Source organism: Triticum urartu, chromosome 2A (assembly GCF_056163025.1).
Source record: "Triticum urartu cultivar PI428250 chromosome 2A, HENAU_Tu73, whole genome shotgun sequence".
In the NCBI taxonomy this organism is placed as follows: domain Eukaryota; kingdom Viridiplantae; phylum Streptophyta; class Magnoliopsida; order Poales; family Poaceae; genus Triticum; species Triticum urartu.
Window position 1 is genome coordinate 673,459,631 of NC_141874.1, and position 17,213 is coordinate 673,476,843.

The 17,213-nt window shown below is 41.0% G+C and overlaps 2 protein-coding genes across 10 annotated transcripts in view; one reads left to right on the forward strand and one right to left on the reverse strand.

Moving 5' to 3' along the window:
• Positions 1 to 15,528, forward strand: part of LOC125539630 (uncharacterized) — a 31,486-nt gene extending 15,958 nt beyond the window's left edge. For 5 of the 9 annotated variants that reach the window (XM_087544851.1, XM_087544854.1, XM_087544853.1 and 2 more), the window contains 3 exons: positions 13,677 to 13,925; positions 14,440 to 14,589; positions 14,782 to 15,528. The gene's annotated coding sequence lies outside the window, so the exon portion shown is untranslated. Of the gene's footprint in view, positions 1 to 9,632; positions 13,926 to 14,439; positions 14,590 to 14,781 lie in introns of all 9 variants that reach the window. The other 4 variants (XR_007296909.2, XM_087544850.1, XM_087544858.1 and 1 more) reach the window with 2 other exon arrangements.
• On the reverse strand, positions 14,491 to 15,093 carry LOC125539631 (norbelladine synthase-like). The gene is made up of 2 exons (XM_048703130.2): positions 14,904 to 15,093; positions 14,491 to 14,792 (listed from the first exon to the last, which is right to left on the reverse strand). The coding sequence occupies exons 1-2, from the start codon at positions 15,091 to 15,093 to the stop codon at positions 14,491 to 14,493; spliced, it is 492 nt and encodes a 163-aa protein (XP_048559087.2).
• Positions 15,529 to 17,213: the final 1,685 nt, after the last annotated feature.

Consider the following 17,213-nt stretch of genomic DNA (forward strand, 5'->3'; position numbering starts at 1 on the left):
AGTTCTTTCAGAAAACAATAAAAATATTTCTTCGTTCTCTTTGCTTTTTCTTTGGAAGTTTATTTGATTGCCTCTTTGTTCAAACTTTGGAAATCTTCTACCTTTGCGTTCTTTTTTACCTTTGATAAAAACCAAATATTCTAAATTATTTTTGTTGTGTTTCTCTGGGTTCTTTGCATTTTATGTTTCAGAAAATTCAAAAATATTTCTCTTTCGTCGTTCTTTTGTTTTCTATTGGTTGTTCTTTTTGACTTTTCTTTATTGTTTCTTTCATCTTTGTGTTTAAGTTGCAAAACCCAAAATTTCCAAAAAGATCTTTCGTTTGCCTCTTATTGAGTCCCAAGTGTTTGTTGTGTTTTTTTACTTCCTATTGTTTGTGTGTTGTTTGCTTTTGAAAGAAACCCAAAAAGATTTATTTTTTCCTTGCATTCTTTTTGCTTTTTCTTTGCAAGTTTATTTGATTTTGTCTTTAAAACTTCGAAAATCTTCTTTTTGCTTTCTTGTTTGCCTTCTTTGAGAAAAGAAAAAAAATCCAAAAATATTTTTGAAGTGTTTTTTGAGTTCTTTTTTGCCTTTTATGTTTTAGAAAATCCAAATATATTTCTTTTTCTTTGTTCTTCTGTTTTCCATTGTTTTCTTTTGGTTGTTCTTTTTGGATTTTCTCTGTTGTTTTCTTTTTGTCGTTTCTTTCGTCTTTGTGTTTAAGTTGCAAAACCAAACATTCCAAAAGATTTCTCGTTTGCGTCTTATTGAGTCCTAATTGTTTCCATTGTTTTCTTTTGGTTATTCTTTTTCTCTTTTCTTTCCTTTTTTCTTTTTGTCGTTTCTTTCGTCTTTGTGTTTAAGTTGTAAAACCCAAACATCCCAGAAAGATTCTTGTTTGCGTCATATGGAGTCTTAATTGTTTGAAATGTTTTTTTGCTTCCTATTTTTTCTTTTGTTTCTTTCTTGTTTGCTATTAAAAGAAACCCCAAAAGATTTCTTTATCTTTTTATTCTTCTGATGTTATTTGAGAAAACCACAAAAATATTTCCTCGTTTTTTTTCTTTGGATGTTTATTTGATTACCTCTTTCTTAAAACTTTGAAAATCTTTTATCTCTGCTTCTCTTTGCCTTCTTTGAGAAAAGCCAAAATTCCAAAATCATTTCTATGTGTTTCTCTTAGTTGTTCTTTCCCTTTTATTTGTCAGAAAATCCAAAATTAAAATATTTTCTTTCGTTGATCTTTTGTTTTCTTTTGATTGTTCTTCTTGGCATATTTTTTTTATGTTTTCTTTTTGCTATTTCGTCTTTGTGTTGAAGTTACACACGTTCAAAAAAAAGTTGCAAAACCCAAAAATTCCACAAAGATTTCCACAAAGATTTCTCTTTTGAGTCTTAAGTGTCCGTAGTGTTTTCTTTGCTTCCTATTGCTTTTTTTGTTTTTTGTTCTTTGCTTTTAAAAGAAACCCAAAAAGATTTCTTTGTCCTTTTGTAGTTTTGTTCTTTTGAAGTTCTTTGAGAAAATAATAAAATATTTCTTGGTTCTTTTTGCTTTTCTTTTGGATGTTTATTTGATTTTCTCTTTGTTGAAACTTTGGAAATCTTTTATCTTTGCTTCTCTTTGCATTCTTGTTTCCCTTATTTGAGAAGAAACAAAAATTTCAAATTATTTTTGTTATGTTTCTCTGAGTTCTTTGCCTTTTGTGATTTAGAAAATCCAAAAATATTTCTCTTTCGTTGTTCTTTTGTTTTCCTTTGTTTTTTTGGCTGTTGTTTTTGGCTTTTCTCTGTTGTTTTCTTTTTGTTGTTTGTTTCGTCTCTGCGTTTATTTGTGTTGCAAAACTTACAAATTCCAAAAATATTTCTTGTTTGCGTCTTATTGAGTCTTAAGTATTGTGAACCAAAAATATTTCTGATTGGCTCTTATCTGCTTTATTGTTGAACTAATGAAAAGACCAAAAATATTTCCCTTGTCTTCTCTTTTGTACAAATTGTCCAGTAGTAAACCTGCAAAACCTATCGATACAGAACCAAAAGAAGCAGCTAGCAGACACTGAAGTCGCGTAATCTCGAGTGTAGTGAGGAGGTCAACTGAAGAGGTTGACGAAGAAGCACAAGGCTATGAGTAAAAACTAAAAGAAGTAGGTGTCGAAGTTGTGCAATCTCTGTTCCTCGTCGATCCGGTTTGGCGTCCTTCCCCTGGTTGCAGGTTCTGTGCCACGGACTTGAAGTTGCATCCCATGCTCCCTTTGGTGGCCCTTGGCCTCGATGACAGGTAGCGTCGTGCACACATCTTGCGGGTTAAGAATGTTGAGGAAATCGCTATCTGGTAACTGCTCACTCAACTTGGGAGTAGTGATTAATCGTTGAATCGGCGTATTAACCGGATTAACCGGTCAACCACTAATTAGTGGATTTTTCAACTCAATAGAAGCAAATTTTGTATGGAGGGAAAATCTACATTGCAAATAGGAGGCAAATGGCACCGTTTTCTTTTCTCAATAGACCACAAACATGTATACAACAACAATCATCCATGTGGGCATCAAAAGTCATCAACAAACATTTATACAACATTTTTTGCTAAATTCTGCCCGTGTCGCAACTCTAAGAGATGGTGGTCACACGATGACGACAGACAGAGGGAAGGTGACGGCCTTCGTGAAGGGCATTTGAACGGGTCGGTTGTAGTAGGTGTTATGTCACGAAGGAGGGGAAGTAGCGGTGCGTAGAGGGAGAAGAGGAAGCGGCGACACACATGGGAGGAGGGGAAGTGGCAGCACGCCGATGGTCGGCCGCCATCTAGGTCGGGAGGGGATGAAAGGAGTAAGAGGGGTGACAGGAGGGCTAAACCCTAGCTATTTAGGAGCGGGAGGGTTTATGGGCCAAACAATTGGGCTTTGTTTGCCCACAAATTAACATGCCAACAATGATTAATCAGCCTGACAACAGATTAGTCGGTCTAACCGACCATTTAATCGGTCTGGCAAGTTAACGTGATGAATATACAAGTGATGGGATGAGCATAGGGAGGAAGGGAAATGAGACCCCACATGCCGGTGTGTTCAAGAGCAGCAATCTCCTCTGCCATCGCATGTCGCCGTTCGGGATGAACATGGCGTCACGGTATGTTGTATTGTGAAGAGCAGCACTAGAATACCCATAGCGATCAATATGCGGAAGCGGGCGAGCGCAGAAGCCATAAGTAGGTTGAGCTAGAGGTGGTGCATTGCTAACAAAAGAAGATATAATAGTCGAGGGAGATGGCTCATCGAAAGATGACACATTAGAAGAATCCACAAGATGCGGATGACTAGTGCAGTAAAGAAGAGGATTGGGCGGGGAAGTCTTAGGGAATGAACGAGGTGGGGAAGCCGCAGGTGACGATGATGTGGGGTCTACAACAGTAGTACAAGAAGACACATGGGAATGGAAGAGGGCAATACGTGAGTGATAGGACACATCAACACGATTATGGTTGGTGAGTTCATGCTTTTCAGGATAGCACGCAATATTGATAGCATTTGTACTGTTTGACAAAGGAGGAGTAGGTCTAGTGACAAAAACATCAAAATCCTCAAGCAACCATCGTAACCAAGTCACCTCTGATGTCAACAGAGGTATAGCTTGCAACTTAGCCTTTGCACTCAAAGGGAATAGCTCAGTCTGTTTCTTTGTCTTTCGGGCAATGAGAAAACCATCAAGAAAACACAGTAAGTACAACGGGACGAGCAAACTTGTGCATACGAATAAGGAGACGGTGAGGTAGTTCCACAAAAGATATTGTAGAACCGGGGGAGGGGGTGACTCAAAGTGGATTAAAGTGGGAGCAAAGACAAGCTGACTTAGAATGAGAACGTAATATGAAATGTCTGGACGAGTGACATCTAAATACAAGACTCCCAACAAGATGACGATAGCGTGTCAGATCAAACAAAGGTGGACGTTGAGCTCCATGGCAGTGTCAATAGTGACTTTATCACTAAGCAGCATGAGCAAGAAGATACTGAATGTACTTCTCTTAGGAAATAAAGAAGCCATCAGAGGTAGAATAAACCTCAATTCCAAGGAAGTAACAAAGAGGACCAATATTAGATATAAAAACTATTCACTAAGACGAACCTTCAAAAAGGCAATGCACTCAGAGTTGTTGGCAGTGATGATCATGTCATCGACATATAGAAGCAAAGTTTGACCCTGAGTTGAAAGATGGTATAAAGTGCAGATCATAAGCATTTGGCAAAAACTGGTCGCAGTTATCGCTGAGACAAAACACTCAAACCGGATACGAGGGGCTAAAGGCATAGAGAGAGCAACAAAGACGCCAAATCGTGCCATCAGGAAAAAAATCTAGGTGGTGGCTACATGTATACCTTCTCATGCAACTCACCATTAAGAAAGAACATAAGTAGGTTGAGCTGGAGGAGGTGCGTTGTCAATAGAAGGAGACATAGTAGTCGAGGGAGATAGCTCATTGAAAGATGACACATCAGAAGAATCCACAAGATGTGGACGACTAGTGTAGTAAAGAAGAGGATGAGGATGAATCACCGGGGAAGGCTTAGGGGAGATAGCTCATTGAAAGATGACACATCAGAAGAATCCACAAGATGTGGACGACTAGTGTAGTAAAGAAGAGGATGAGGATGAATCACCGGGGAAGGCTTAGGGGAGATAGCTCATTGAAAGATGACACATCAGAAGAATCCACAAGATGTGGACGACTAGTGTAGTAAAGAAGAGGATGAGGATGAATCACCGGGGAAGGCTTAGGGGAGATAGCTCATTGAAAGATGACACATCAGAAGAATCCACAAGATGTGGACGACTAGTGTAGTAAAGAAGAGGATGAGGATGAATCACCGGGGAAGGCTTAGGGGACGAATGAGGTGGGGAAGCTGCAGGTGACGATGATGTGGGGTCTACAATAGTCGTATAGGAAGACACATTGGAATGGATGGACAAGGGCAATATATGAGTGATAGGTGTATCGGCAAAAGCTAGGAAAGAAATATCCTCAATGAGAGAGGCTGAAGGAGAGAATCGACGTGGATAGGAAGGCTCATCAAAAGTTGCACTAGGAGGAATGCTTATCCGCCGATCGATACGATCCCAACACTGATAGCCCTTGTGCTCATCAGTAACCTAAGAAGACACATTCAATATACTAAGCAGTCATTTTGAGGGGCAAGAAGAACGTATTAGACGCAACAAAACAAACGAAGCAACTGAGTAGCCACGTGAATGACCAAAAAGACACAAGAGGAATATCGCCCTGCAAAGCAAGGAAGGCTAACTGTTGATGAGGTAGGTGGATTTAGAAACAACCTCAACCCAAAAGTGAGGTGGAAGACAAACGTTGATCTTCAATGCACAAGCTGCCTCAAGAAGGTGACGATGCTTAGCAAATAATTCTAAGCATCAGGACCACGACAAGAGAACTAAGAAAGTGTGCCCTGCTCGACAAGGAATCCGCACAACAAATGATTGATAAACTCGCAAGCAAAATCTGCATGGAAGGCATAGATAGGAGTGGAAAATTGGGTATGAAGCATGGCGGCAAACTTCTTACTGATAGATAAGACCTCACTAGAAGAAAAGCATAAAATATATCCATGTGTGTCTAGAGAAATCATCTATAAAGATAATATAGTAGCGATGTCCTCCTTTTAAGGCAAAGGGATCTGGACCCCAAACATCAAAGTGAACAAGATCGAAAGGACGATGAGACACAATCTCGCTATGAGGATAATGTAACTTAACCTGTTTGCTAAGCCGACGAACCGACAGCCTAAAGACACACCGCTAGAGACAGATCCAAGAAGACCACGTCGAACTAAGGATGGGAGACTAGAGCCACACAAGTGACCAAGACGATGATGCCAAAAGAGTCGGTAAACAAAGTAACCGAGGCGGAGAGACTGGCGGTGGTGGCAACAAAGGGAAGGTTAAGCCAGATAAGCTCCCAAAGGACCTGGGAATTACAAGGTTGAAGGCCAACACCAAGTAGAGCATTCGTGTGAGGATTCTAATCAGAACATGAACATGAGAATCTGGAGGTCGAATGGTTGACAAACTGGAAGAATCATAAGTTATATGAAAATACGTCCAGTACCAAGGATCCATGGAGATGTACCTGGTTCTGTAAAAAGTGGTCACTCGGTACAAGAAAAATTAGTAGCAAAACCTGTTGATGTTGAACCAAAAGAAGCCGCAAGTAGATGCTGAAGTCGCCTAACCTCCGGTGTAGTTAGGGTCTCAACTGAAGAAGTTGACAAAGACGTACCGGGCAATGAAACTAGAAGTAGGAAGTAGGTGTTCTGTTAAAGATCGGAAACCCAAAAGTATTTCTCGTTCTTCTTGTTTGGTTTCATTTGGTTTTTGATCTCTTTCTTTTGTGTTCTTTATGGTGTTTTTCCTTCTTATTGTTTCTTTTATTTATTTGTTTGCTTTTACAATAAACCACAAAACATTTCTTTCTCCTTTTTTTCTTTTGAAGTTCTTTGAGAAAACAACAAAAATATTTCTTCGTTCTTTTTGCTTTTTCTTTGGAAGTTTATCTGATTGCCTCTTTGTTGAAACTTTGGAAATCTTTTATCTTTGTTTGTCTTCGTTTTATTGTTTGCCTTCTTTGAGAAAACAAAAAATTTCAAAAATATTTTTGTGTAGTTCTTTACCTTTTATATTTAAAGAAATCCAAAAATATTTCTCTTCCATTTTTCTTTTGTTTTCCTTCGTTTTCTTTTGATTGTTCTTTTTGGCTTTTCGTCCTGTTTCTTTTTGTTCTTTCTTTTGTCTTTGTGTTTGAGTTCCAAAACCCAAAAATTGCAAAAAGATTTCTTGTTTGCGTCTTATTGAGTCTTGAGTGTTTAAAGTGTTCTTTTTGTTGTTTTTTCTTCCTATTTCTTCTTTTGTATGCTTGTTTGTTGTTTTCAAGAAACCCCAAAATATTTCTTTGTGCTTTTGTTCTTTTGATGTTGAGAAAACAACAAAAATATTTCCTTATTCGTTTTGCTTTTTCTCTGGAAGTGTATTTGATTGCCACTTTGTTGAAACTTTGAATATGTTTTACCTTTGCTTGTCTTTACGTTCTTGTTTGCCTTCTTTAAGAAAAAACAAAAGTTCCAAAAATATTTTTGTTGTGTTTCTTTAAGTTCTTCTTTGCCTTTTATGTTTCCAAAATCCAAAAACATTTCTCTTTCATTGTTTGTTTGTTTTTCTTGTTTTCTTTTGGTCGTTCTTTTTGGCTTTTCTTTGTTGTTTTCTTTTCATCGTTTCTTTTGTCTTTGTTTTTAAGTTGCAAAACCCAAAAAATCCAAAACATTTCTCATTTGCTCTTATTGAGTGTCAACTGTTTGAGGTGTTCTTTTTGTTTTTCTCTTCCTATTTTTTTGTTTGGATGTTTGTTTGTTGTTTGCTTTTAAAAGTAACCCCAAAAGATTTCTTTGTCCTTTTGTTCTTTCGAAGTTCTTTGAGAAAACAAAAAGAATATATTTCCTTGTTCGTTTTGCTTTTTGTTTGGAAGTTTATTTGATTGCCTCTTTGTTGAAACTTTGAAAATCTTTTATCTTTGCTTCTTTGTACACTCTTGTTTGTCTTATTTGAGAAAAAACAAAAATTCCAAAAATATTTCTGTTATGTTTCTTTAAGTTCTTTTTTGCCTTTTATGTTTCCAAAAATCCAAAATATATTTATGTTCTGGTGTTCTTTTGGTTGTTCTTTTTGGCTTTTCTTTGCTCTTTTCTTTTTGTCGTTTCTTTCGTCTATGTGTTTAAGTTGCAAAACCCAAAAATTCCAAAAGATTTCTCGTTTGCGTCTTATTGAGTCTCAAGTGTTTGAAGTGTTCTTTTTGATTTTTTTATTCCTATTTTTTCTTTTGTTTGTTTGTTGTTTGCTTTTAAAATAAACCCCCAAATATTTCTTTATCCTTTTGTTCTTTTGAAGTTCTTCGAGAAAACAACAAAAATATTTCCTCATTCATTTTGCTTTTTCTTTGGAAGTTTATTTGATTGCCTCTTTGTTGAAACTTTGAAAATATTTTATCTTCGCTTCTCTTTAAGTTCGTTTGCCTTCTTTGAGGAAAAACCAAAATTCCAAAAAATATTTCTATTGTGTTTCTTTCAAGTTTTCTTTGCTTTTTATGTTTCCAAAAATCCGAAAATATTTCTCTTCCGTTGTTCTTTTGTTTTCTTTTGGTTCCTTTTGGCTTTTCTTTGTTTTCTTTTTGTCGTTTTTTGGTCTTTGTGTTTAAATTGCAAAACCCAAATATTCCAAAAAGATTTCTCGTTTGTTTCTTATTGAGCGTTAAGTGTTTGAAGTGTTCTTTTTGATTATTTTTCTTTCCTATTTTTTTGTTTGCTTTTAAAGGAAACCCCAAAGATTTGTTTGTCCTTATGTTCTTTTGAATTTCTTTGAGAAAATAAAACAAAATTCTTGCTCTTTTTCTTTGAAAAGTTTATTTGATTGCCTCTTTGTTGAAACTTTGAATATCTTTTATATTTGCTTCTCTCTGCGTTCTTGTTTGCCTTCTTTGAGAAAAAAAAACGAAAGTTCCGAAAATATTTCTGTTGTGTTTCTTTGAGTTCATCTTTGCCTTTTATGTTTTCGAAAATCCAAAAATATTTCTCTTTCGTTGTTCTTTTGTTTTCTTTTGGTTGTTCTTTTTTCTTTTCTTTGTTGTTTTCTTTTTATCGTCTCTTTCATCTTTGTGTTTATGTTGCAAAACCCAAAATTTGCAAAAAGATTTCTTGTTTGCGTCTTATTTAGATGAACTGTTTGGATGTTAATCCCCTCTTGAATACTTCTTCGTTTTTTATCAAATTTTAGTCCTTGATGATTCTCACTTGGATTATTTGAGGTTCTCTAGAAACTAGGATTATCACATATGTTTAAGCATTAGCAACTTATCTGTTTATCAATCTTCATTTATATGATCTCTCCTTCTATTTAATTTCTTCTTCATCTATGTTTTCAACAATTCTGGTTTGCATTTGTGTCCTTTTGCCTAGAAATTTGGATTATACATCTTAACGGGAGCGTCTTCATGATGAGTTAGGATTATAGTTATCCTATTTCATTTCTTTGTCTTCGGGGTTTAACTTTGTCATGAATTCTGATTTGGATTTGTTGGTGTTCTTTGAAAATTGGAATTATAAGGGTTATGTTTTCTTTGGATGCCACATAAACGGAGGGTAGTAGTCACGTAGAGATGAATCAATGTTTGGAGAGGTTTTGTTTTTGTTAATGGCTAGTTTGACTTTGATGATCTCATTTTGGTATGTATGTCATCTTTGGATGCCACAGAAACTGAGGGTAGTAGTTCCATAGAGATGAATCAATGGCTGGAGTGGTTTTATTTTTGTTAATGGCTAATTTGATTTGTTATGGTTCAACAGTTTTTTTATTTGGTCAGATCTTCTTGGATGATGTTTTGGTGTTGAACTGGAGTTTAATTATTTGGATAATAATCCCTTTTGATTACTTCTTGTTTGCATAGTATAATTTAGTCCCTTATGATTCTTACTTGGATTATTGGTGGTTCTAAATACGGCTTGGTGGGAGCAACTTATTTGTTAATCTATTTTGGATGAACTAATCTTTATTTAATTTGTTCTCAGCTTTCACCTTGTATGTATCCCTTGCATATGTAGGGTTGGGTACTCTCCGATATGCATAGAGATCAGGTTCTTCAAGGGCATCATCATATTCTTCACCTTCTAAAAATTCAGCGTCCTCTTGTTGCCGCCATCGTCATTTTCCTCCTCTTCAGGCGGTGTGGCGGTCTTCCCCTTGGTAGGAGCGCGGCGAGCCGCAATCACCTTCACTGGCTCCAGCTCAAGTAGTGCTACCATCGCTGGGCTCAGAGCTTTCCCAAGCAGCAAAGGTATGGATAGGAAGGCAGCGAAAGCAGCAAACTACTGCAAACATCAACAAGTCAAGGCAGGATGAAGAAGAGAAGAAAAGCCACTATGAATCTTAAGGCCACACGGCCCCGGGCTCGAGAACACTTGCGTCACTTGAGGGTTGGCAGCGCTAAAAGGCTCCATTGCGACAGTGAGCGGAATTTTGTTTGACCCTAGATCTTTTAGGGTGACGATGCGGGCTCGCAGCTTGTCGTTGCTGAGCTCCCGTGCCGTTGCCTGAGTCAGATTTTAAGGCCCCATGTATCTTGGGGTGAGCCCGAGTGGCTGGACTCGCCGCTCGAGATACATCTCCAAGACTTGCTCCCCGGTCAGCCCGTGGTCGATCAGGCTCTCCACCGCCTTGATCAGCCCCCGAGCATTGCTAGATGTCTTCTTCATCGGCCTCCAAGATCTCTCAGATGCTTGGGTGGCTCATTGATGAAAGGCGGCAGATCTCCCGCGAGCCCCGAAGCATAGAACCCTTATGCCAGTTGCAGACTGACTTCGCCAAAGCAATCTTGAAGTAGTTCGATTCAAGCTGGAGCTGGAGGTTTGGCGCCTTCAAGGTCGCGGATATCATCGCCATTCTTCTAGACCTTCACCAGGAAGTAGTATCAAAATAACTCGAAGTTTGGGTTTGTCCCGAGGAAGCATTCACAAAGGGTGATGAAGTTGGCGATTGGAGAATGGCGTTGGGTGTCAAATGATGCAACTGACACCCGTAGGAGAATAGAAGCCCGCGCACAAAGCTGTGCAGAGGGAAAGCCAAACCTCGACAAAAGAACTGCTAGTGCAACACTTGCTTGTGCCGACCGACGCCAGGATGGCCTCGGTCCCCGCCGTCATCCATTGAAGTACCTCCCAAGGCAGCAAAAAGTTGTCTTCAACCAACACAGTGGAGAAGAACCACTTGTCCGTGGTCTCGCCCGCCTTCTCGTTGGCGGAAGCGTTATCCTTCCACTTGTCAGCGGTGGTGGCCTTGGGAACGCTCCGGCCACGACCTCGACCGCGGTCTCCCTCAACTCACACCATCAGCGGCTCGCTTGGGTGGAGAAGGAAAGAAAGGGAGGGATTGAGGAGCAAGAGCTTGCGACGATGGCGGTTCCGACGGGGGAGGGAGAAGCAGTAGCGGAATCTACGAGAGGAAAAGAGGAAGTGGGGAAATGCCTCTCTCCCCCCTCTTTATATCCCATCGGGAAACCCAAGCAACGGCTTTGGCAGGTCGACAACTGCCCCATTTCCTTTGCGGTTTCTCACTACGCAGGATGTGGGCGCGGAGATCCAGGCATTATCATCATGATGCAGCGGTCAAAGCGGAACCGACTGGCTATCTCCCTATCTTTACGACAGTGATGACGGGATGTGACAAAGCGAGCGGCAACGACGCCTAGGTTCCTATGGCTAGCAATTGATTTGAAGAAGACTTGACACCGGAGGCCGCACAGCCATGAAGCTGTGAAGACGCGACGCCGAAGGCCGTGTAGCCGTGAAGCCGCAACATTGCAAAGACGCATACCGCGAAGCCATGAAGGTGAAAGATGCAAAACCGCTAGATCGCGGCACCACAAAATCAGGAGCTACGAAGCCATAGAGATGCGTCGCTGGAGGCCGCGTGATACGTAGATTTTGAGGTCGGGCTACCGGGAGCTAGACTGTGTCCATCACTAAGAAAGAGCCTGCCTGGATTTCGTTCTCAAGGCAGCAAGACTCCACAACTCCAGACAAGCTCGGGCGCTACCGATGGTACAATATACCGAGGGTGGCCCGTCTGCCGGGAAGCTCGAGACTTGGCTGGCTTCAGGGCCCAAGAGGCCTAGCGGCAGCCTTACCCAGCGATCGGTCCAAGGGTCCAGGCTTGGAGATAAAATTTATCCTTGGCGTGCAAGCCAAGAAGCTCTCACAATGAGGTCGGTTAGGATCCCTATCAACCCTAGCTCTCATCCCCTTTATAAGGCGAGGCTAGGGGTAGTCCGAGGCATCTGTTCCATTGCCCAGACCTCGGTAGCATTCATTATCCTCCACTTGTAACCCCCTCGCACGAGGTGCTGCCACATCAATCCAAAACAAAGCAGGAGTAGGGTACTACCTCGATCATGAGGTCTATGTTTTTAAGGCGTCGCCTAAGCGTCGCCTAGTCGTCGCCTAAGCGTCAAGGCGCCCCAGGATGGCAAGGCATCTACCCCGCCTTAGACAGACATGAAGTGTACGGCTGTGGCTGCCCTAGTTCTGGCTGCTCCTGGGGCTTGGAGATGACGGCCCCGCTGTCTCCCGGCACCATGAAGAGGAGGGAGGACTGGGGGCTCCTGGGGCTTGCTGCTGTGAGGGAGAAGGGTGGGGCCATGAAGAGGAGAGGGGACTGGAGGAGGGAGGGAGGGCCAGAAGGGTGTGGCTTCGTGGCGGCTGTGGTGGGAAAGAAGGGAAGGAGATAGTGGAATTAGGTCACGGGGGTGTATATGGCCACTAAATGGGCTTTTGGGCCACTGGGAGGTGCATAAGTAGTGGCCCATCTCTCAACCATTGCTCTTTTTCTAGTATTAATATGTGCAGACCTATTAATAACTCTATTCCTGCAATGTTTAAGGCGTCGCCTTGCCTCGCCTTACCGCCTCGCCTTGGCACTTAGGCGTCAGAGCGGCCCTCCTCCGCCTTATGACGCTTTACCGCCTTAAAAACATAGCATGAGGTCTCAAACCTGGGTAAAACCCCCGTGTGAACTCCCTTTACTTCCGACTACTGTCTCCACCCTAACGGGGGCACTGACGGTTTTCTGCACCATCATTGGTACTCTGGTAGTGAGTTGGAATCTGTTTAAATCGTTTGGTTTGCGATCTATCTCTCAAGGTTTGGTCCATTATATGTACCCGTGATCCCCATGTTGGTCTTCTGCGCTTGTCGGTTGCACGATATATTTAGGAAGTTAGAGTTGTGGATACAAACCTTGGAATGCTTAGTAGAACTAAAACCGAGTACATAATGTGCGGTTTCAGTACTACTAGGTGTGAGGAGGTGGAGGTTAGCCTTGATGGGCAGGTGGTGCCTCAAAAAACACCTTTCGATATTTGGGGTCAATGCTGCAGGAGGATGGGGGTATTGATGAAGATGTGAACCATCGAATCAAAGCCGGATGGATGAAGTGGCGCCAAGTTTCTGGCATTCTCTGTGACAAGAGAGTGCCACAAAAGCTAAAAGGCAAGTTCTACAGGACGGCGGTTCGACCCGCAATGTTTTATGGCGTTGAGTGTTGGCTGACTAAAATGCGACATGTTCGACAGTTAGGTGTGGCGGAGATGCGTATGTTGAGATGGATGTGTGGCCACATGAGGAAGGATCGAGTCCGGAATGATAATATACGAGATACAGTTGGGGTAGCACCTATTGAAGAGAAGCTTGTCCAACATCGTCTGAGATGGTTTGGCCGTATTCAGCGCAGGCCTCTAGAAGCTCCAGTGCATAGCGGTCGGTTAAAGCATGCGGAGAATATCAAGAGAGGTCGGGGTAGACCGAATTTGACATGGGATGAGTCCGTTAAGAGAGACCTGAAGAATTGGAGTATGACCAAAGAACTAGCTATGGATAGGGGTGTGTGGAAGCTTGCTATCCATGTGCCAGAGCCATGAGTTGGTTGCGAGATCTTGTGGGTTTCACCTCTAGCCTACCCCAACTTGTTTGGGACTGAAGGCTTTGTTGTTGTTGGTCTCGTGGGCAAACCTTTGCTCTGTAACTGAGTCAGGTCAGTGCCTTTTCGGTGGTTTGTTCGATTCATTTGTGTTGGCCTCCATGCGTTGGTTGCAGGACTGAATCTGGTATGTGGAGATCATGTCGATGGGGGTTTGAGGAAGGTCTGATTTGAAGGGCCATCTCCCTGTGGTCTTCTGTTCATGAGTTCCATCATTCATCATTTAATAGGAGGTGGATTCAGTGTCCTGATTTATTCTTATTGTAGCAGTTGATCTTGCTTTTGGTATGTGTGTATGTTCTCCTTTACTTGCAGCAGAAGCAGGAGGGTAGTAGTTCTGCAGAGATGAATCAAAGGCTGGCGAGGTTTGGTTTCTGTTCATGGCTGATTTGATTCGTTACAGTCAACTGTTATTTTCATTTGGTCAGATCTTCTCGAATGTGGTGTTGAACTACTCATCAACCTAGAACTTCGTGATTGTTTGGATGATATAATCCCCTCTCGATTCAGCTTCTTCATTTGCACAATACAATTTAGTCCATCTTGCCATCAATCTGAGTCATATATATCTTGTGTTTATTCGGCTTAACTGGTCATAACTGCAAAATGCATATGCGTGAGAATATTTTCCAAAATTCCAAGTATGTGATGATACATAATGAAATCCGTGGTACTTTTTTAATCAAACCTAAATTAACCAAAACAAGTTAAGGTACATTTCTTCGAGAAAAGGAGCATCAAGGCTCCCAACTTCATTTTCATGAAACTAATAAAGTTAAGGTACATGGACCGCAAAATATCTATATATCAACTATGTGATATTCATATGATCAAACATACTATCCTAATATGTTTGATCATTGGTCATTTATTTTTCAGGGAAAACACACAACAGCATTGGTACACTTTTGCTCTGAGCTGTTGCAAGAATTAACTTCTCTGAGGGATCTTCTGCTCCTTGAGGTACCCTGCAAATTTCTCAGCAGTTGCAGCCAGAGGTCCGGTGCTGACCATAGCTTCAAGCCCGGGGTGAGTTTCCTCATTTATCTCATACACAATGGTCGATATTATCACTGAAGAACTGGGTCCTTTGGCGATGATCTCGAACCTGACCATGTAATAGAGGAACCCGAGCTTCAGGATGTCTCCGTGGATCGTCTGCGCCTCCTTGATGTAGTTCTCATTGTCAACCTTGATGAATTTCTCCCTGTATGTCTCCAGGCCAGGGATCCCTAGCAAAAGCAGCAATCCGTTACTCGGTCAGTATGCACATGGACGACTTGAGGATTTTTTTTTGAAAGCATACGAGTTGAGGATTGAAGGGTGGTTTCTGGATATCTGACCTGGAGCAAATGTGAGCTCCAAGATGGTGCCGACGTCGCCGTCGCCGCTCACGAGCTGTATCTTGGCGAGCACCTGCGGGAGAAGCTCTGGCAGCAGCTCGGCCGCACGGAGCGTGCCGTAGAGCCCCCATAGCTCGGCGGCGGGCACATCGGCCTCGAACTCGTGAACCTTGTTCCTCCTCATCGCCATGGACTTGATGGACTGTAATGCTTGGCGCCGAAAGCAAATTCCCTTGCCTACTCTAATTCTCTCTGGAAAAGCATGGTCATGCTCTCAAAATTGAGCATCTCCCAGAGGCCAGCAGAGTGCTCCATTCACCGCTAGCGCGCCTTTCACCGCTGGTGGCATGTCCTTGATGGTGGCGACGGCCGGTGAGGAAGATGGAGCCAGCGGCCGGCGATCATCGGCATGGGATTTGTTGCTGCACGCTATGGTTATGTATTTGTTTTTCTTTTTGGGGGAAAGGGTTTTATCCCTGGTTTCTTTACGAAATCATAGATGTTCTTACAGAATATGTAAAACGGAAACAATTTTGGAACCATCTGTTTCAACAGTGTGACAAAATATATCCAATATCCCAGTTATATGAAGATCTCCTTTTGGGGAGATCAAAGTTTCATTTCACCTACAATTAATGCATGAACAATATTTGAAAATTACATGAACAATTTTCAAAACTACAAAAACATAATTTTTTCAAGTACAAGGACATTTTTTTCAACTCAAAAAGAGTACATGATTTAAAAAATGTCAACATTTAAAAATTATATGCGTTCTAAAAGAATACCCACACTTTTTCGAATTTCATGAACATTTTTGAAAATACACTAATCTTTCCCAAAAGCACAGATATTTGTTATTCAGTATGGAAGAACATATTTTATAACACAAGATTATACTTAATTATTTCCATGATTTAAGCATATTTTATTTTATATTTTTATCAAAATTCTGAAGTAAAAATACCTATTTTCTAACGGGCCACACAAATAGTGGCCCATGAAACGGGGCTGCCGGTAATGGGGCGTTAATTCCCGCACAAAGCGGTATACAGCGGGTGCGTCTATATAATGCTTGCAGTGACTCCTTTTTATTTGTACGCAAGCTTTATTAAGGTGTCACCACCGTTACTGGGACGAACAAAAGATTATCATGATGGCCTAACCAAGTATGGTGGCAAACCCCTAAAGTAAGTGCATGCTTAGCGAGATTGTGAGCCTCGAAAGACATGAACAATTTTCAAAACTACAAAAACATAGAGCCACTAGTTATGACCCTTCTTAAAAGCATGCAGTTCCCACCAGTGGCGAATCTAGAAAAAAATGGAGGGCGGGCTGGGCTGCCTGGGTCATGCAAATATGTGTTGGATTGAGCCTGCAAGTAGTTGGGCTGGGCCTTAAAACTAGTAGTAGAAACAAATTTTACAGTGCTGGAGGAGGGGCTTGAGCCTATTAAAGCCCCCCAGTAGAATCGCCCCTGGTTCCCACCCCATTTGAAAAACATGCAATTGCAACCTCATTTGTAAACAAGTAGTTGCGACTCTATTTGAATACTTACAGTTGCGTCCCCGTTAAAAACATGTTGTTGCGGCCCCCTTTTGAAAACTTATGGTCATGCAATTGCACTATGTGTATTGTGTAGCAGTGAAAAACACAAAAAGAAAACACGGAAACAAAAAAAAACCACAATCGTCATTTTACCAAAGGACAAAAATAACTATAACACATTCAAACTATGAGAAAGCACCTCAAAAAACGAAAATGCCCTTCTCAGCTCGAGCACATATGAGCTTGGGTGAACAGTAAAATCTGATTTTTTTTCAAAAAAATCTGAAATTTTTGTGTGATAACATTTGACAAATGTTTTCAATGCTTGAAAAGTTTCATCATGAAATGGCATTCGTGGAAGTCGTGGCAAAAAAAAATCAACACTCCAAAAATAACTTTTTTGGAGCATCGATTTTTCTTTTGCCACGACTCCCACAAATGTTATTTTGTGATGAAAGTTTGCAAGCATGTAAAACATTTGTCAAATTTTGCCATTTTTTTAATACTTTACTCCTTTTTGTCGGATCTTACTCCTCATCAAGCTCATATGAGCTTGGACTCAGTTTACCCGCTTCCTTTAAAAATACTTTCTCTATAAACAAATATAAAATATTTTAGTCACTACTTTACAGAGGGAGTAACAAATACCAAAAGAAAGAGGCATAGAAAAAACAATAGTGGGGCCTGGTGCATCGAACAACAATAACGAGCCTAGCCTAACAATCTACTACTTTTATAAAAAACAAAGTTGGTGATGATGGT